This window comes from Oryzias latipes, chromosome 17 (genome assembly GCF_053564925.1).
Source record: "Oryzias latipes strain Hd-rR chromosome 17, Olatipes_Hd-rR_3.1".
Classification (NCBI taxonomy): domain Eukaryota; kingdom Metazoa; phylum Chordata; class Actinopteri; order Beloniformes; family Adrianichthyidae; genus Oryzias; species Oryzias latipes.
In genome coordinates this window covers 18,478,920-18,495,375 of record NC_136253.1, presented here as the reverse complement: position 1 = coordinate 18,495,375, position 16,456 = coordinate 18,478,920, and the positions used below count along the sequence as shown (strand labels likewise).

At 40.0% G+C, this 16,456-nt stretch overlaps 1 protein-coding gene across 2 annotated transcripts; it reads left to right on the top strand.

Moving 5' to 3' along the window:
* Nucleotides 1–35: 35 nt before the first annotated feature.
* On the top strand, nt 36–10,888 carry ccdc39 (coiled-coil domain 39 molecular ruler complex subunit). 2 transcript variants are annotated; one of them, XR_013650625.1, is made up of 20 exons: nt 36–270; nt 1,617–1,736; nt 1,855–2,001; nt 2,093–2,251; nt 2,360–2,452; nt 2,878–3,006; nt 3,093–3,284; nt 3,364–3,467; nt 3,545–3,671; nt 5,445–5,639; nt 5,732–5,896; nt 6,127–6,264; nt 7,130–7,338; nt 7,434–7,557; nt 7,652–7,811; nt 7,906–8,028; nt 9,533–9,673; nt 9,767–9,946; nt 10,019–10,083; nt 10,493–10,888. XR_013650625.1 is itself a non-coding variant. In XM_004078952.5 (20 exons), the coding sequence occupies exons 1-20, from the start codon at nt 172–174 to the stop codon at nt 10,668–10,670; spliced, it is 2,832 nt and encodes a 943-aa protein (XP_004079000.1). In that variant the 5' UTR covers nt 36–171; the 3' UTR covers nt 10,671–10,888. The 2 variants fall into 2 exon arrangements, 1 of the variants encoding a protein (XP_004079000.1); XM_004078952.5 differs by having other exon boundaries at nt 7,922–8,028.
* Nucleotides 10,889–16,456: the final 5,568 nt, after the last annotated feature.

The window sequence follows — 16,456 nt, the reverse complement described above, 5'->3', positions numbered from 1 at the left end:
GTGACGTAGCATCTGCGTGCTGACGACGGCACAAACCAACGCGGTTTCCATGGTAATTGACAGTTCACTGTAAACCGAAGAGACTCGCTTGCAGCTTTGGTTCGGGAACTAAAAGGACTATTTACCCTTTTCTTTAAGCTTTGTTGGAATTGTATAAAGTATCGCGATACTATGTCGAATTTTGTTGAGGCTGTCTTGGAAGAGATGAGCTGGGACAGACGCTATGCCGTCCCGGAACTCAACGAAGAGCACAAAGCCCTGATAGAAATGGTGAGTGGGACGGTTGCTATGGGAAACCCCACCGGTAAACTCTGATGGCAGCTTACTAACGTAAAAAATAAAAGAACGCGGACCTCATGTTAACTCATACCTTTAAACTCTTTCAACTATCAAAATGTTTTCAGTAAATGTGTGCTTGTAATTTGAATTTGTACAAAGCGTATCAAAGATGATTTTCAAACTATAAAAAAATGAAGGAAGTAATGTTCAAATCCTCCTATGAACATTATTATTATTTATATTATTATTGTTATTGTTGTTCTTCTTCTTCTTCTTCTTATTCAGGTTGAAAGGTATGTAACTATTCTGCAGACATTTGGACTTTCGAATTTTTGCTTTTTCACGAAAATAGGGATTTAAAAAACACTGAACACCAAAAACAGCATTTATACAAATTATCGCAGGTAGTAGAACTTTTTCTTTTTGGTTTTGCATGTTTTTATTTTAAAATGAGCATTTTTTTTAAAAAAAGCGATGTATTCAAATTTGATTGGTCATTGTTGTAAGTTCAATTATGCATCTAAAATTTCACATTTATTTATTAAGTTATGTTCATATCACAATCTTCAACTTTTAAATTTAAAGAACAAGTTTCTAGCAGTCAAAATAATTCCATAAACTAGCAGAACGTCATATTCACAAAAGGGGGAAAAATGTATTTACTGTGTTTCAAAAATGTGGAAAAACATTAACCAAGAATAACGACAAAGTAAAAGGATCCGGGCTGCTCCCTGTTCCCTTCTCTACTTCTGTGCCGGTCCCAAGCCCGGTTGCTTTGAGAAGGTTGCGTCAGGAAGGGCATCCAGCGTAAAACATTGATTGCCAAGTTTACCATGCGACTTGTTCGCTGTGGCGACCCCTGATGAGAAAAGCCGAAAGAGAAACAACAACGACAAAGTAAAAGGACATTAAAAAAAAAACCAACAATTGTAAATCATGAAATTCCTATACTAATTTATATTTTTTCTCTAAAATATGTTTTCTTATATATTTACTGGTTTATTTATGCATTAATGTAATTATTTTTCTGTTTTAGTCTTCCTCAAACACTATGAAAGAATTACAAGGTGTAACTGTATGATTTAAACACTCCTGGAAACACCAAGGCCATGTGATTCTTAGTATAAGTGGACCTGAATGAAACAGGAACAAGTTAAAACATCAAACTGAACTGTACAATTCCAAATACTGATTTAAAAAATGCCAGCAGTGCTGGGAATGTCTCTGACATTGTCCGTACTTTGATTGTGAAAATAATTTCAAAAATAGAGCAGTTTTCTTAAAACCGAATTAGTGGATGAAATGTCTTATTTGTAAATTAATTTCTTCTTTAAAAGATTTATAAAAAAGAAAAACAGCTGGCTGAAGTAAGTGCAAGAGCGGAAACTAAGAAGGAGCAGAGGAAAATGATGGAATTAAAACTCCAACATTCCAGACAGGAGCTGGAAAACACTGAGGTCAGTATGTTTTTATTATTCTTTACATCTTTGAAGGGCAGTCTTTGGCATTTTCATGCGACAAGGGTTTCAGATACAGAAAATGTGTGACTGCTTTGTTTTCCAAAATTATCTGCAGGCTCTGCTAAAGGCAAACGAAAAAGAGATCGAGTTCGAACAGCATCTAACCGCACTTGCAGAAAGAGAATCAGGTCATCTGGCTCAGCTGACTGCAAAGACTGAGAAAGAGCTGAGGTCTTCCAAAGAGAAAGCAGAAATGATAGAGGTCTGGGACTTACACATACCTTCAAAAAAACAAAAACAAAACAGTGAAATATGTGATAAAATGGCTTTTCAAATCCTTTGTGTGTGTGAAGGAAAACTTGTCTGAAGCCAAAGAGAAACTTGAGAAGTTTCGGCAGCAGATGCAGTGGGACCAGCAGACCATGGAAGCTTTCTTGGAGGAGTCTGCACAGAAAGAGGAGGACACAATGGCTATGGTCAAGAATTCCCAGCAAAATAAGCAGAAAGTTAAGGTACACAGAGAGAAATGGATGGCTTCCAAACTTGGGCAATTGCTGTTAAAACTGTATTTTTCTCAATGATGGCTCATTCTAATCTGACACTTATCTGTCCTGATACAGTCGCTCACCTTGGCCATAGAGAAGAAAAGGGTGGAACTTAATGAAAACCGCAAAGCCTATGAGAAGGAGCTGACAGAAACTACATCTGTACAGGTAATGGGAGAAAATATATGGAAACCTTCAGGCGTACACAAACACTTCCAATGAGTTTTATGGAAAAAGTGAATGTATAACAAAGTCTGCTTAATGTCTGAACATAAAGGTTCAGTGAAATAAAAAAAAACAGTAAATATAAAACTATAACTTTATTTCCAGCACCACTGGAAATACAGACAGGAATTTGTATAAAATTAGTACCAAAACATTGCATTTTAATTTTCACTCCATTCATTTGTATGGAAATATAACATGTTTTTTAGACAGGGATCGCCCATTCTGAAGGACTGTGACCTGCACATTATTTCCTAAAAAGAGAACACACTGGACATGAAGGGCTGCAAGTCAACTTAAATGAACATTTTGTCTTATTTTTGTCTTCTTATAACAATAGTTTTTTTTTTCTCCCACACTCCAAACAGGTAGCTTTAAAAACTATGAGAGACACTATGCAACAGGTTCATCTGGACAATCAGCAGCTCATCCAGAAGTGGGAAAACACAGTAAAGCAGATGAAGCGGCAGGATGCTGAGATGCAACAGTGCGCACTGGTAACACGGCGGGCCTCCAGTAGGGCCAACGGATTCTGAGTTCGAGCATGAAGTTCTCCAGCTCAAGCTTTACTTTTTCATTCTAGGAACTTGCGCAGGCTAACCAGGAGGTGAGGGAAAAGAATGCTGCCATTGCAGACCTGAATCAGTTGCTGCAAACGCTGCAAAACAACAACAAGGAAACAGAGAAAAAGATGGCTGTGACCAACAGACAGGCTGCGAAACTGCAGCAGGAACTAAGGGAGGAGGAGAATATCTGCGTGAAGCTGCAAGAACAGGTTACCTTCATAATGTGCACAGAATGTAAACTCATTCACGTTGAAGTCTTCTCGTAAATAATTCTTAAATGTGTTGCAGCTGGACAATTGCAAACGCGAACTGGACAATATAAATTCAGGTGTGAGGGTGCTGGCTGCCCACATCAGCAAATCCAAGAAAGAACTTCAAGAGAAGAAAGACAAGTTGGTCAAGTTCCTACATATCCTTTTGTATAAGTGTAGTTTTTTTCGGCACCATTGTATGGCTATATGTGTTGCAGAGTGCACACTGCTGAGGCCTACAATGCTGCACTGAGAGAGAAACTGGCCAAGGTTAGCCAGCTTGCTGAGCAGGACAGAGTTGCTGAGTTGGAGCAGATCCTTCGGGAAGGGGAAAAGGCCATCAAGGTGAATAAATCCCACCAACTCCTTGTGGTGGAGGTTCAGCTATTAGAGAGCTGTTAGTGTTCACAGAAGAGCAGCTGTTCCTTTTTTTGATTCCTACATGGCTTTGAAAACCCACTCCGATAAAAAACAGTTTTTGATGTGTTCTTGTGGCATTTTTCTGATGATGGAGGACATCATACATGTAAAGAAAATGAAGCTTAAAATTCTGTTTCTGGATATTTTATTTATTCAAATCACTGTGAATCAGGAGCAGACAAAAAATGCTGTTTGGAAAAGATTATTTTTGTGATGTAGAAAATACACTGGGTTGACCTTATCCATGTATGTTTTTGTTTTTCTTGTCTGAGCTAGCATCTGGCTCAAAATTCTACGTCTGAATTGCTCCAATATTGCTCGCCATTTCTGTTGCACTGCTTATGTCAGGTTGGGGTTGGGAGAGGCTGTAAGCTAGCAAAAAAGAGTGTAAAAAAAAGGGATGATGGGAAGCGGAGACAGGCTTACTCCAAGCCAGCGGTCCAACACACTACTCAGAAGTGTATTTCTAATAAACTCCCCATGCTCTTCAGAAACTTTGTCCTAGAAAACGACACAGTTTTACAAAGAATGTTGGCTAAAATTTCATAATCATAATTAAAACACCACTGGCAATTCTTTGAAAATAGATCAAAAATGGTCGGAGTGGGACTTTAATCATTTCATGGTGTTATGCACTTAACACGATGGGATTTTCAAAAGCTGTGAAAATGTATTTTTCTATTTCATAATCTTTTTAGGTACTCATTTACAGTATGAGAATTTTTTTCTTTTCAGAGACTGCCAAACATCCATTTTGTAGATCTTACAAACCTAACATATATTCATAATGTAGTTCTAGATTTTTCCTCAACCTTTTAGGAAATTGTGAGGAAACTGGATTTTCTAGAAAGGACTGTAAATAGGTAAATTAGGTTCGTTCCCCTTTTCAGTTTCCAACACACAGAAATAAAGAATAACGACTCAGAGACAGTTACTTATCTTTTGTAGATTTACTCCGCACAAGGACCACAGATTTGTACGCAGGGTTACAGACAGATGAACAAAGTGCATTCAAAGTCTGAACAAAGGGGTTCAGCAAAAGGCCTGGCATATATACCTTGCATTTGCATATTCAGAACCTCATTCGATGGATCATGGTGTGAAAAACACACCCACAGACTGTTGCAGGCTAGATGCTCGAAGGTCAGAGGACCTAAAGTGTCAGATCTCTTGCAGACATTTGCCAGAACACACAAAGATGAAAAAGGGAGGATGTTAAAGGAATGTTGCGAGACAATAGTCTTGGTTGTGCTCTGTCTGGAGTGTAATATAATTTTGAGATGATAATACATAGTAAATCGAGGTTAAGCCATTAATGTAATAAAAGGTAAAAGTTAGTTTAATAAAATGCAAAAGGGAGTGTCTAACTATTCTGTTTCTAATCATTCCTAACAGAAATGGTTGTAATTTTAGCCATTTTTGACCATTGTTTTAAACTTAGATCAAAAATATAAGGAGAAATTGGCTAATAAAAGTGCAAAATTTCTGATTTTAAGCATTTGTTATGTTTGATTTGGTTTGTTTTGAGTAAACTAGTGGCTTTTGTGGTTTAAAATGTTTTACAATTTTAGTTATTAAAGCTTTTTGAATACTGTTCAACCTTTCCAAAATTAGAAGTTTATATGAACATTGTCAAATGTGAAGTTTGAGCTTTGATCTTTGGTGATGGTGTAATCGCATACTCATGCCCTGCTACAGGAGGTTGATGTACAGCAGCGTTTTTTCATGGGGGAACTGTACCTTCAAAAGGAGCAACTGAAGGTTTTGAAGGGGAAGGAGAAGGAATCCATGGTGCTCATTTCAGGGGCTAAAGTCAACATGAACACCCTACAAAGCCGGCTTGGAAAACTCAAGACGGAAATGGAAGAGAAGGACAAGGTCTTAAGGAATCAGGCATGTGTCACAAAACCCATTTAACAATCCTAACTTGGTGCTTGTTAAGCAAATGAGATGTTTTCAAGTTGTCCGATTGTCTTCTACTATAGGAGAGCGAGCTACTAACGCTAAAAATAAAACTGGCTAGGCTGCAGGGCGACATTCCTGTGGACGAAAAAGAGATGCTGAAAGCAAAGCTTGCTGAGCTAACCAAAGATCTGGAGGAGAAGAAAGAGATGGACAGAATGATGAGCAAAGAGGTCAAGGAGGGCGAGGTCAGTTTGAAACTGTAAGATGCTGATCCCAAAATTAGAAGAAATATGTCTATGAAGACTCTCATTCATCCAGGTAGGATCCATCATAGTAGTAGGTTAAAAGGTTGTCATTTGGGAAAAAAAGATGACAACCTCTAAACCTACCTACTACTATGATGTAAGATGCTGAGTTTGCTCCCCATCATTGACATATTAACCAGCAGTAACGTTTTGTAAACCGTGCTTTGCAGCATCAAATCCGATGTTTTCGGAAGATCCTGGAGAAATCGGAGGCTCAGAGGAGAGAAATGCTGGAGAAGGCAGAGGAGCTCGGGATACTTTGTGATGGCAATGAGAAGGAGCTAAAGAGAGTTTCTCTGAGGAAGCAGGTAGCTCACAGAAATGCTATAATAATCTCACTCAAATTGCTTCTCTGATCTGAGGGCTATGTCCAACAGCCACTAGGTACACTCTAAAAAATGTCAGTACAGAAGAACACTGTAAAACTATGACAGTCGTTAAAATTACAGTTTAATTAACAGGTAACTTCCTTATCGTCATAAATGTTAAAAACAGTAATTTTTTATTTTGTTCTGTATAAAATACATATTTATCTAGTTAAAAAAAATCCACTGTACTTATACTGCCCAAGACATGTACATTTCCTTACTAAGGTCTTAACAGTAACTGCGTGTAAAATGTAAGGTTTTTAGTTCCAAGTCATCTAATATTATATCATAAAAATACTGTAATACAAATAATGGTCCACATGATATATTATATAACACTTTTTTGTTAAAACACAACATCTAACAATTAAATTTACCTATTTAATTTTTTAGAATTTGTCAAATACCATAACATATAACTGTGGGTTTTTCTGGAAGCCCTAGTACTATATGGGGCTGCAGCTGTGTGGCGTTTTATAAACCATGTCTGAATGCAGAGGTCTTTACGTACTGGTCAAATTTTTTAATTGATTTGGGACTTATGCTAAAGTTAAAACCAACATTTCTGTGCTCAAGCAAAGCTGGTTCCAACATACTCAGATTTCAGTATTGCCTTGGCCGGGACATTTATTGTACAATTACAAAAGAATTTTCAAAATAATTATTATAATTAGGTGTGATTCAAAACGGGAGGCCGGGTATAAACAGCAGAGGTCAACAGCTGAGATAAAACCTGAACTGGAAAGTTGTAACAGATGGAGTCACTTTCACTTTTTTTATTCTTACTTTTTTTGTTTTCAATCAGAACACGATCCTGGAGCAGAAAATGCTGCAGCTGGAGGTGAACCGTAAAAGGGAGCTGTTGCATAAAAAGGAGGACAGCGTGCAGTCCTTAGAGAAGAGGAAACTAGAGCTGCAGGCAGCCATGAAAGAGAGAGATGAGGAGATTAAAGTGTTCTTAAATCTGATCAAGAAGCAGCTCAAGAACAGTGAGAAGGAGAAGCACAAGCTGAAGTGAGGGGGTCCTGGATTCAGCTATGCTCTCAGCTTTTTTTTCTTCTGTGGGACCACTGGAACTGGCATTTCAGGCAGAACCTTGTTTCTTGCAGTATTGAACTCAATGAAAAACTTATGAAGATCGACCAGATAAAGCTCCGCTTCGAGATGTTGGCCCTTTCCATCGGGGCCCCTGAAGGCGAGGCTGAGAGAGTGCAGGCCCACTGCATCACAAAGGTGAGGAGCGTCACCTGTTGTGATGATCAACGTGTGGGATTGTGTCTGGTTCGCCGCAACAGCCCGAATCACCGCTGTTTGCTTGTGTCGCCAGGCCGCGCTCGAGAAGGAGGAGCTAAAGCAGCAAAAAAGCAGTCTGGACGCCGAAGTTGAGAAGATGGAGCTGGAAACTAAAGCTCTAGAGAACACGGTCAAGGTGTTCAACCACTTCAACTCCCATTTACGGAAATCCCTCCTTAAAGTTGACGAGTCAAGTATGTATCGACGGAAGTCCAAAACGACTCTCTCGACATCTGATTTCTGCAGCTGTGGTTTTGTGATTGTAAACTACCACTTATCAGAAGCCAGTGATGACTATTTGCAGGTCCAGAGTATCAAGAAAAACTCCAGCTGGAGGAGCAGCTGAAGGCCACGCAGAAGACCATCAGGTTCAAGAAACAGCAGATCCAAGAACTCCAACGTGACTTAGAGGTTTTTATTAGAAAATGTTCAGCATTTCTGTTCTACAAGGACAAATACACCTTTTGGGTAATTTGAGGTTTATGTTGGGCACATATATAACAAAAAAGGTCAATAATGACAATAAGTTGAGTTCTATGAACATTAAAGATCTTTCAAACTGTTTTTAAGAAAAACGCTTGCTGGGGTCGTCTTTCTACAACTTCTTTGGTGACAAAAGCACATGTAGGGTTTAAAACTGTCATTAACTTCAGTCACAAATACAGCTGCCACTGTGTGATGGGGAGGCATCGGCAGAATCTTCAAGATTTCATGGCACCGCCCAATTTTTGGGAAAATTGTTGGCGTAGTCTTGAATGTAGACGTCACCAGTCAGGCGGGGATGACACTATTATCAGGTTACAGCCTGACGGCCACAGAGCAGTGGCAGCCTGATCGCCGGCTGGCAGCAGCTCTGATTGGGCGATGTGTAAATGTCCCCAAACAGCGGCTGTCCATATCAAATGCCACTGGCTGTTGGCTGCCTGGTAGCCGGGGGTCTATAAAAAGCGGGACATTCCGCACCACTGGTCATTCGCAACTCAGATTCCTCTTCTTTGCCCTTCTCGTTCGCGTTGCTTTTCTTTCATGAGTAGTGCACCACGTAAAATGTTCTGTCTTCTTCGTCAAACCACAAGTCTCTGCTATCAACGCCGGGATGACTTTTGTGCAGCATCAATGCCGTCTCCCCATTTGGACTCACAGTGGCCGTGATCACCAGAATGACATCCAGTCATCGCCTGGCCCCTGGCCCATCTTAAGAGCCATTGTTGAGTGCACTTGCAGCGGGATGCTTGGAGGGGCGAAATACGCCAATCAGCAGAGGATTTTGGGGACCTTGGGGACTCTCCTATCAATCAATTATTGTGCTGCTGTCTTCTTGCCACTCACCTGTAACTGGACTGCCACCACGCAACCTCCACATGTGCCCAGGCGACCACTGACCCATGTCAAAAAAATCTTCCTGTCACCGTAAAATTTTACCTTTTTTTTAAAAACTTCCATGGCCGCCGCGCAGCATGTAAAAATGCGACTGCCGCCGTGCGTCCATCTGCAGAATTTACTGACAAACGTGCATTTAGGTCACCGCACCATGGTATTTTGGGATATGTGACAAGAAATGTTAAAATGCACATTTCAGTGTCCAGAAAAAGAGGCCGTCTGTGCATGTAACATAAAATAAAGTACAATGATTGCATTTGCCTTTGTGGATTATGGCATTGGTTTAAGAGCATTTCAATAAATTTACAGATTTCTGCAGAAAACAAATGTTTGTTTAGACACACATTTTAAACGTTTGATTGTTTTTAACATGAATTTTACCAATTACTAATTTTTTTTAAATTATTAAACCTAAAACGTTTAGAAATTGAATGTCATTTTTTTAAATGTAGAATTCTCCTAATTTGACGTTTTAGAAGCATCTGAGTGAGATTTATGTATTTTCATGTATCTGTTTTTTCTTGTCCATTTGCAGGACATGGACTGTTCCCTCAAACGTTTGCTGCAAGACAAGCAAGTGGAAAAAGCCAAGATAGATCACAAACAGTCTATCATCACTAAGCTCAAGAAGGAAATGGCTTCTATGCAAGAGAAAATAGAAAGAGCCACAAAAGAGGTTTGACTTACTCGTATATTTTATAAAACTGATTGTGAAGAATGCAAGCTAGTGTATGTGTTTATTAAAGATATTCTTTGTTGTGTTTTCCAGTGTTCAAAGCTGACCAAAAAGATCCGCTCACATAAGAAGACCAAAGCGGAGACTTTTGAAGAGAAAGACATCAGGCTGGTGGAGCTGAAGGAAGTGAACAAAAAAGTCAACAGGATGCTGAATGAAGCCATGGAGGACCAATCTGACCTCCGAGGAGTGCTGGAGAAACACTTCCAGAAGGTGATAACACATCATCTAAGGGGAAATGAGAAAAAAAAAACAAAGAATTTATTACAAAATGTTCAATTTCAGGCTGGTCGGCTTCTTCCACCTCCTCCCTCTGGGTCCACCAGTCACCGAAGCTCAGCTTCTCGCAGGTTAGACAGCAAATAAAGGCCCTGACTCCAGAATGAGTGATGGTGAATGATGGATATGAAGAAAGGAATTAACTCTGATTTAGTCTGAGAAGTGAACATGAAGAATGTGACTGCAGTTAAAAAATATGACTATGAATGAAAATATGAATTTGTAAAAAAAGTCTAAGCAATCTACTTAGAAAGAATAAATGTTAACTACACATATTAATGCATATAATAATGAGGAGGGGTGTGGCTATTCAATTCAAATTAATATACTAGCCATTTGGTCCAGTTTCACACAGACCTTAACCAGGAGAGAGATGTAAAGTTTCTCTTTATTGTTTAGAAAAATGCATTTTATTTATGTTTTTGGTAAAGATGACAGTGAAAAGACTTAATCAGGATACCTGTTCTTCCTTGACTGCAGGTCTTCTACGTCCTCAAGTATCAAAAGCCTGGGGGGCTTGAAAAGTGCCTCCGTCAAGGTGACGGCTTTGGATCTGCAGTTGGATTTGCCTGCAGCTTTCTCTCCAACCACCTCCCCGGAATGCTCCAGCGCTGCAAGCAGCAAGAAGTCCAGCAGGTCCAGTCTGCCTTTAAAGTGACCAATTCAAACAGGAATCTAGTTTGGCTTAGTTTGATCACTTTAGTCGCTGTTAACCTATTTCAAGTGTTTATAGTGGAAGCGTCCACACTGAAGCTCGTTTTCCTCCTGCCACATGTTTTAAAGGAATTTCATGTTCTGTCGCTGTTATGTTATTACTCTCATGATCTTAAAATTGAGAAATAGTCAATAAAAACTTTTTTTCTCCTACTTATAAAATAATGTGTTATGTAAATTATGTGGATTTACTTTTTGTTTTCTGGTAGAGAATTCCACACTAGAGTTCTGAAAGCAGGTTTCTTCCTCTTAACCCTTGTGCTATCCTAGGCACTTTAACATTGGGCGTTGGGTCATCTAGACCAGTGTTTTTCAACCAGTGTGCCGCGGCACACTAGTGTGCCGCGGCACACTAGTGTGCCGTGGGAGATGGTCAAGTGTGCCGTGGGAAATTACCCTCATTAATCATTCACTGATCTAAAAACATTTCCCATCTCCAGGATATCAGCTCTTTGTTCATCCAAACAGGCCCTGATAAAACACTGAGTAGTTAGGAATATGAAAGATCTTAAAATTACTTTTTCTTTGTGTTTATTTAATTCTATTAAAGACATTTTGATAAGGATTACGTTACCGCGATTTACCTGCAGCTATGACAGTTTGCGGAAAAGTCCCGTCCCTTTAACTGTCTCCACCAATCATTCTTGAAGGCTTAATCACATGTCATCAGTCTGACCAATCAGAAGTGCTTAAAGTCTTCACTTCCTTGTTCTTAATTCTGCTGATAAAGTCGCTCAGTTCTAACAAAAATACCGGCTAAAGCTCTTCTTTAGCGTTGTAGCTTTCCACAGAGTCCGGTGTCAGACCGTGAAACAAGTGGACAATACAATAAATCTCAGAGACGCCAGTCTTTCTGCAAGTTTTCGGCACTTTTACACTACATCTCCCATGATGCATTGGCTTAAAGAGCCAGTGTCCCAGCGCACAATGAGTTGTCCTTGCGAAACGCCTTGAAACCCCAACAAACAAACAGTTTCTGAATTTTTCTAATTTAACTTTCATTTCATCTCTTAGAAAAAACAGCCGCAACTTCCTGCTTTTCAGGCCACAATTATCACAAAAATACATGTGAGATTGCGGGCGGGCGGGGGGGGGGGGGGGGGGGGGGCTGTCGATCAATACAGACCATGAATTTCTGTTTTTTTTTTTTTTTTTGGATGCTGGTGTGCCGCGGGATTTTTGTCAAGGTTAAAGTGTGCCGTGGCTCAAAAAAGGTTGAAAAACACTGATCTAGACCCACTAGACAGTGCTCTGAACCTTTTTTCTTCAATGATTTGTGATCTTTACTGGTGTCCATGGATTACATGAAATCTTTCCGAATTTATCCACCTTTGTCATGGTAAGGAGAACATGTCAATGTAAGGATCGGGTCATCTGGACCCCATAGGATAGCACAAGGGTTAAAGTTGTCACAGACTTTAACTTCCAGACATTTAAAGTTGAATCTTTATCAAACTCATCCTATATGTTTATGAAATGTGGAGAGAAGCTTGTGTGAGTTTGACACACGTTATGAAGCTGTAGGGGTTTGTGCTCATCCAGCTGCAGCTTTAAAACAGGATGCTGTAGGTTAGACCACCAGTCAGGTAAATAATGAGGGTTATTTTCCAAAAGCACCAACGCTAAGTTCAACAGCTTTTGGGTGTAATGGATGCGTTACAGAGAGGTTTGGTTTCACAGCTGTATAGGGAGCTGTCTTCTCCTGCTCCTGGGGAACGGGAGGGGGGGGGGGGGGGTGATCCACCTGCGTAGGCTGCTGCAGGTGTGAGGTGGAATAACACATATTTCCTCTCCTTCTCTCATAACACCTCGTCCAGGTTTCCTTATATTTTTTTAATGCAAACATGCAGTTTATCAAGAAGTTGAAACATTTGGTAGATTGTGTTTTTTGATGGAATGAAAATCTTTGATTAAAATGACCTTTAACGTGGCATGGTTGTCGTGACAGACGAGCTGATCAGAGTATTTCAGAAACTGCTGATCTACTGGGATTTTCACCCACAACCAGAGAAGATTTTCATATAAATGATCATATTATCTTAAGTTACTGAGGTAGACCCCCTGTTTGGCTTCACAGACCCAAATATGTAAATTAGAATTGAATTTTCGTTTTGTGTTCTTAATAATTGTCTTTAGTCCTCTGCCACCCGCATCATCAGTCAGACCCCCTCTTTCCATCATATCCCACCCGATGCTCAAGCAGCTTCACTAACCACCCTGGATCACCTACAACAGTGTTCCCCAACCTTTATGTGGATGCGGACTGGTCAACCCCTAGGGATTTTACCGCGGCCCGGCGGAAAAGGAAATTTGCGTATGCTTTTTCGTGTCTAATAGACTTTTCACACATGTTACACCGATGTATAACTTTTCTATTGTATTTCTAAGGCACACATATCACATTCAAATTATATAATTGACACACAAATAACTCATTTGTTGCGCATAAATAGCTCAATAATCACGTACAGCTACATTTTTTAATGTGTTTTTATTTGTAATTTATTCATACTTCTTCCATGGTTTTAACGTTTTTCATTGAGTCCTGTGTTATAGTTTAAAGTGTCTGCTTTTTCATGAGATTTATGAGGTCTCTCTTTGTCCTCACCTCCACCTCTAGGCTTCTTATACATCTACATTATTGTGCCTTTGTAGAAAAAGTGTTTTTCTGAGGCCAAGTGATGGCCTAATACAACACTAAACCAGTTCAGGTCGAGCTAGAAGCTGTTGTTTGGATGGCTGACTCATTGTTTGGGTCCTTCTGTGTGATTTCGCCTGCCCTCACAGTCCCTTCATGAGTTTTTAGGGCTTCTCTTCAGATTTAAAAGCAGACATCCTGCTGTATTTTCCATGAGTGAACATCTCTTTCTACGCCTCTGGTAGTTTCCATTTGTGATCTGGGGGGGTTTGTTGCTAACATGGATGCCAGCAGATGTCACCCTTGGACATCAATGTGGAAAGACCTACTGTGCAGTGGAACAAATGCTTTTCTTCATATATCTTGCCTAAAAAATTAATCAAACTACACATGAATACATAAAAACAAAAATTTGTAACAGTGAAGGAATTCAAGGGAAGTATTCCCACAGGAAAAATTAAAGATTTCAAACACATTATTTTTAGGAAAAAATGTTTAAATGCATTGCATTGTGGTCTTTCTAGTGAGCATCGATGCAGATGGGTTGTTCACAGAGATTTCTGAGAAATTTCTTGGACACTTGATTTTGGAATTGTGGATTCAGACAGCACTCCAAATTCTAAAGGCACACTATATAGTGCACTATGTAGTGAGTAATGAAGGAATCAGGACATAGTCTAAGGCTTAAACAACTATGTGGAACTCTGTGGTAACACAGAAACAGAAGAAAATAATTAAAATTGTAAATTACAGGAATTAAGCGACTGAGCAAATACTGATGGGATTTTTTATACATTAAACTGGTAAAATTATAAAGCCAAATGTGAGTTGCTGCCATGATCTGTTGAGGGATTATTCACTGGTGGAGAGAAGTGGACTGAAGAGAGGTTTTGGAGATTGATGACCCCCCCCCCCCCCCCCCACACACACACACAAAATGTGATGGCCCCCCAAAAATCCACAATTAACTGGGGAAATGAAAATTATAATTCCCCCTCCCCTGCAAAAGTCCAAACACAAACATAAAAAGCCCCCAAAAAACAATAAAGATAAATATATAAAAGACAAAGAAAAAACGCAGGGATGGAAGGACAAGACAGATGGACAAATAGAAATAAAAAGTAAAAAAAAAAAAAGATAAGTACAGCCTCAACGAGGCACAAACAGTGTGCCTGTCCCAAGCCTATTTTAAATATAGGGCTTAGTGTCAAGAAGAGCTTTCAACATAAAACTTATCAGACACATCAAATAGATCAAAGGAGAAGATATTGTTTTCCATGCTTTATGGGTATGGCACCCAAAAATCTCAGCTCCCCCCTGATATTCTACCTGCACCCCATATTTGGGCTGGCTAAATCCAGGCCTGCGTCTGGTTGACCTCTAGTAGGTCGCCTGGTGACCCAAGGCTGCATCACTGATGATGCATCCCAGTTGATCAAGAAGATGTGTCTTGCACATACGGTAAACACACACCTGTGCATTTAAACCTATGGTTGTGCATAAAATCTGAATTTTAAAGTGACACCTTTATGCTGTGCAGATTCCATGCCGATACTCTCAAAAACGTGTGCAGTAGATTTTCCTTTTGCAGTGAGTGTGTGGTCGTACCCTTCCTCCCTCCTGATAATGACTGGAATTGACCCTAACAGAACAAACCACATGGGATAAATCAGTTTTAAGTATGCACTAAATCAAGCTGCTTTCTCCGTCTATGGGCTGCACGGCTCCTCTGCAGTGTCAGGATTTCCTGTGTTCTTATCACTTCGTAGCAGCAGTGTTGGTTTCCCACTGCCGTGCAGACGAGAAGGAGGTTAAGTCTGTGGAAATACATATTCTTGTTTTTGCTCTATTTTTCAAATGTATTTGATCAAATAATTAAAAGGGTTTTGGTAGGACGCTTCCATTTTTATGCAATCTCATGAAATTCCCCTCTTTTTGTTTGTTGCACCCGAACCCCCAGAAGCCCAGCACAATCTCAGCTTTTTTTAATAGCCTCCCTTAAAGTCTTTCATATGTCTTTTATTACATCTGCTTCATCTGTTCAGCAGGAAAACAGAGGCATAAAAACGCCACACACACCCACACAAACAAACACACTAAGACATTAACTGCCACTTTGGCACAACCTTGGGGCCACTGAGGAGGTGGTGAAGCTAAACTAATGGAGTTGAGCTGGTAGAGGGCAGTGCAGCAGTTCAGTGCAGCTGCACAGCTCAGAGCCACAGTGCATTAGAAGTAAAAGAATGCTCTTCGCCACTGGAGATGACAGCAGTGCAGGATGCTTTCAAACACATTCTGAGGCTAACTTCACAAAATCTATTGGGGTTTGACTTTGTCCTCAATGTTATACAGTCTATAAGGAAGGGTGGATTTATTAAAATAGTTTGATTTTTATTCAATTTTGCACTATAAGAGCTGAATTTCTGGCTGGCTTCATGGTGCCAGCAGGTACTTCCTGTTTGGAACGCAAGGGGGGAGGAGTCACTAAGTCCAGTTCTGTGTAAACTCAATAGGTGAACCCACAAAACTTATGTTCATGCCCCCCCCCCTTTGGGACCACATCAGGCTTATTTTTGGACCTTCAAAGTCTATCTTCGGCTATAAAAAGTGACAGACGTCTTTGCCCCGCCTACTTGCACATATTCAGAAATGTAAAGGTTTGATGGTGCCAACATGACGACCACAGCAGAGCTGAACAACCATCCCAGTCCAAATCAAGGGGGTCACATGGCCAAATTTAGTATGCAATCAGACTGGACACATTTGGTTCGCTTAACCCTTGTGCCATTTTCTGGGGTCCAGATGACCCCACCCTTACACTGACGTGTTCTTCCTACCATGACAAAGGTGGATAAAGGTGGAAAGATTTCATGTAATCCATTGACACCAGTGTTGATCACAAATCATTAAAGAAAAAAGGTTCAGCGCACTGCCTAGTGGGTCTAGATGACCCAACTCCCAATGTTAAAGTGCCTAGGATAGAACAAGGGTTACACAAATTTCTGACCAGAAGTCAAGTCTGCATCCCATTTTGTCATTGGAATTAAAATGTTATCATCTAGGTTGCATAAAAGTTTGTTTATTTTGGAGAG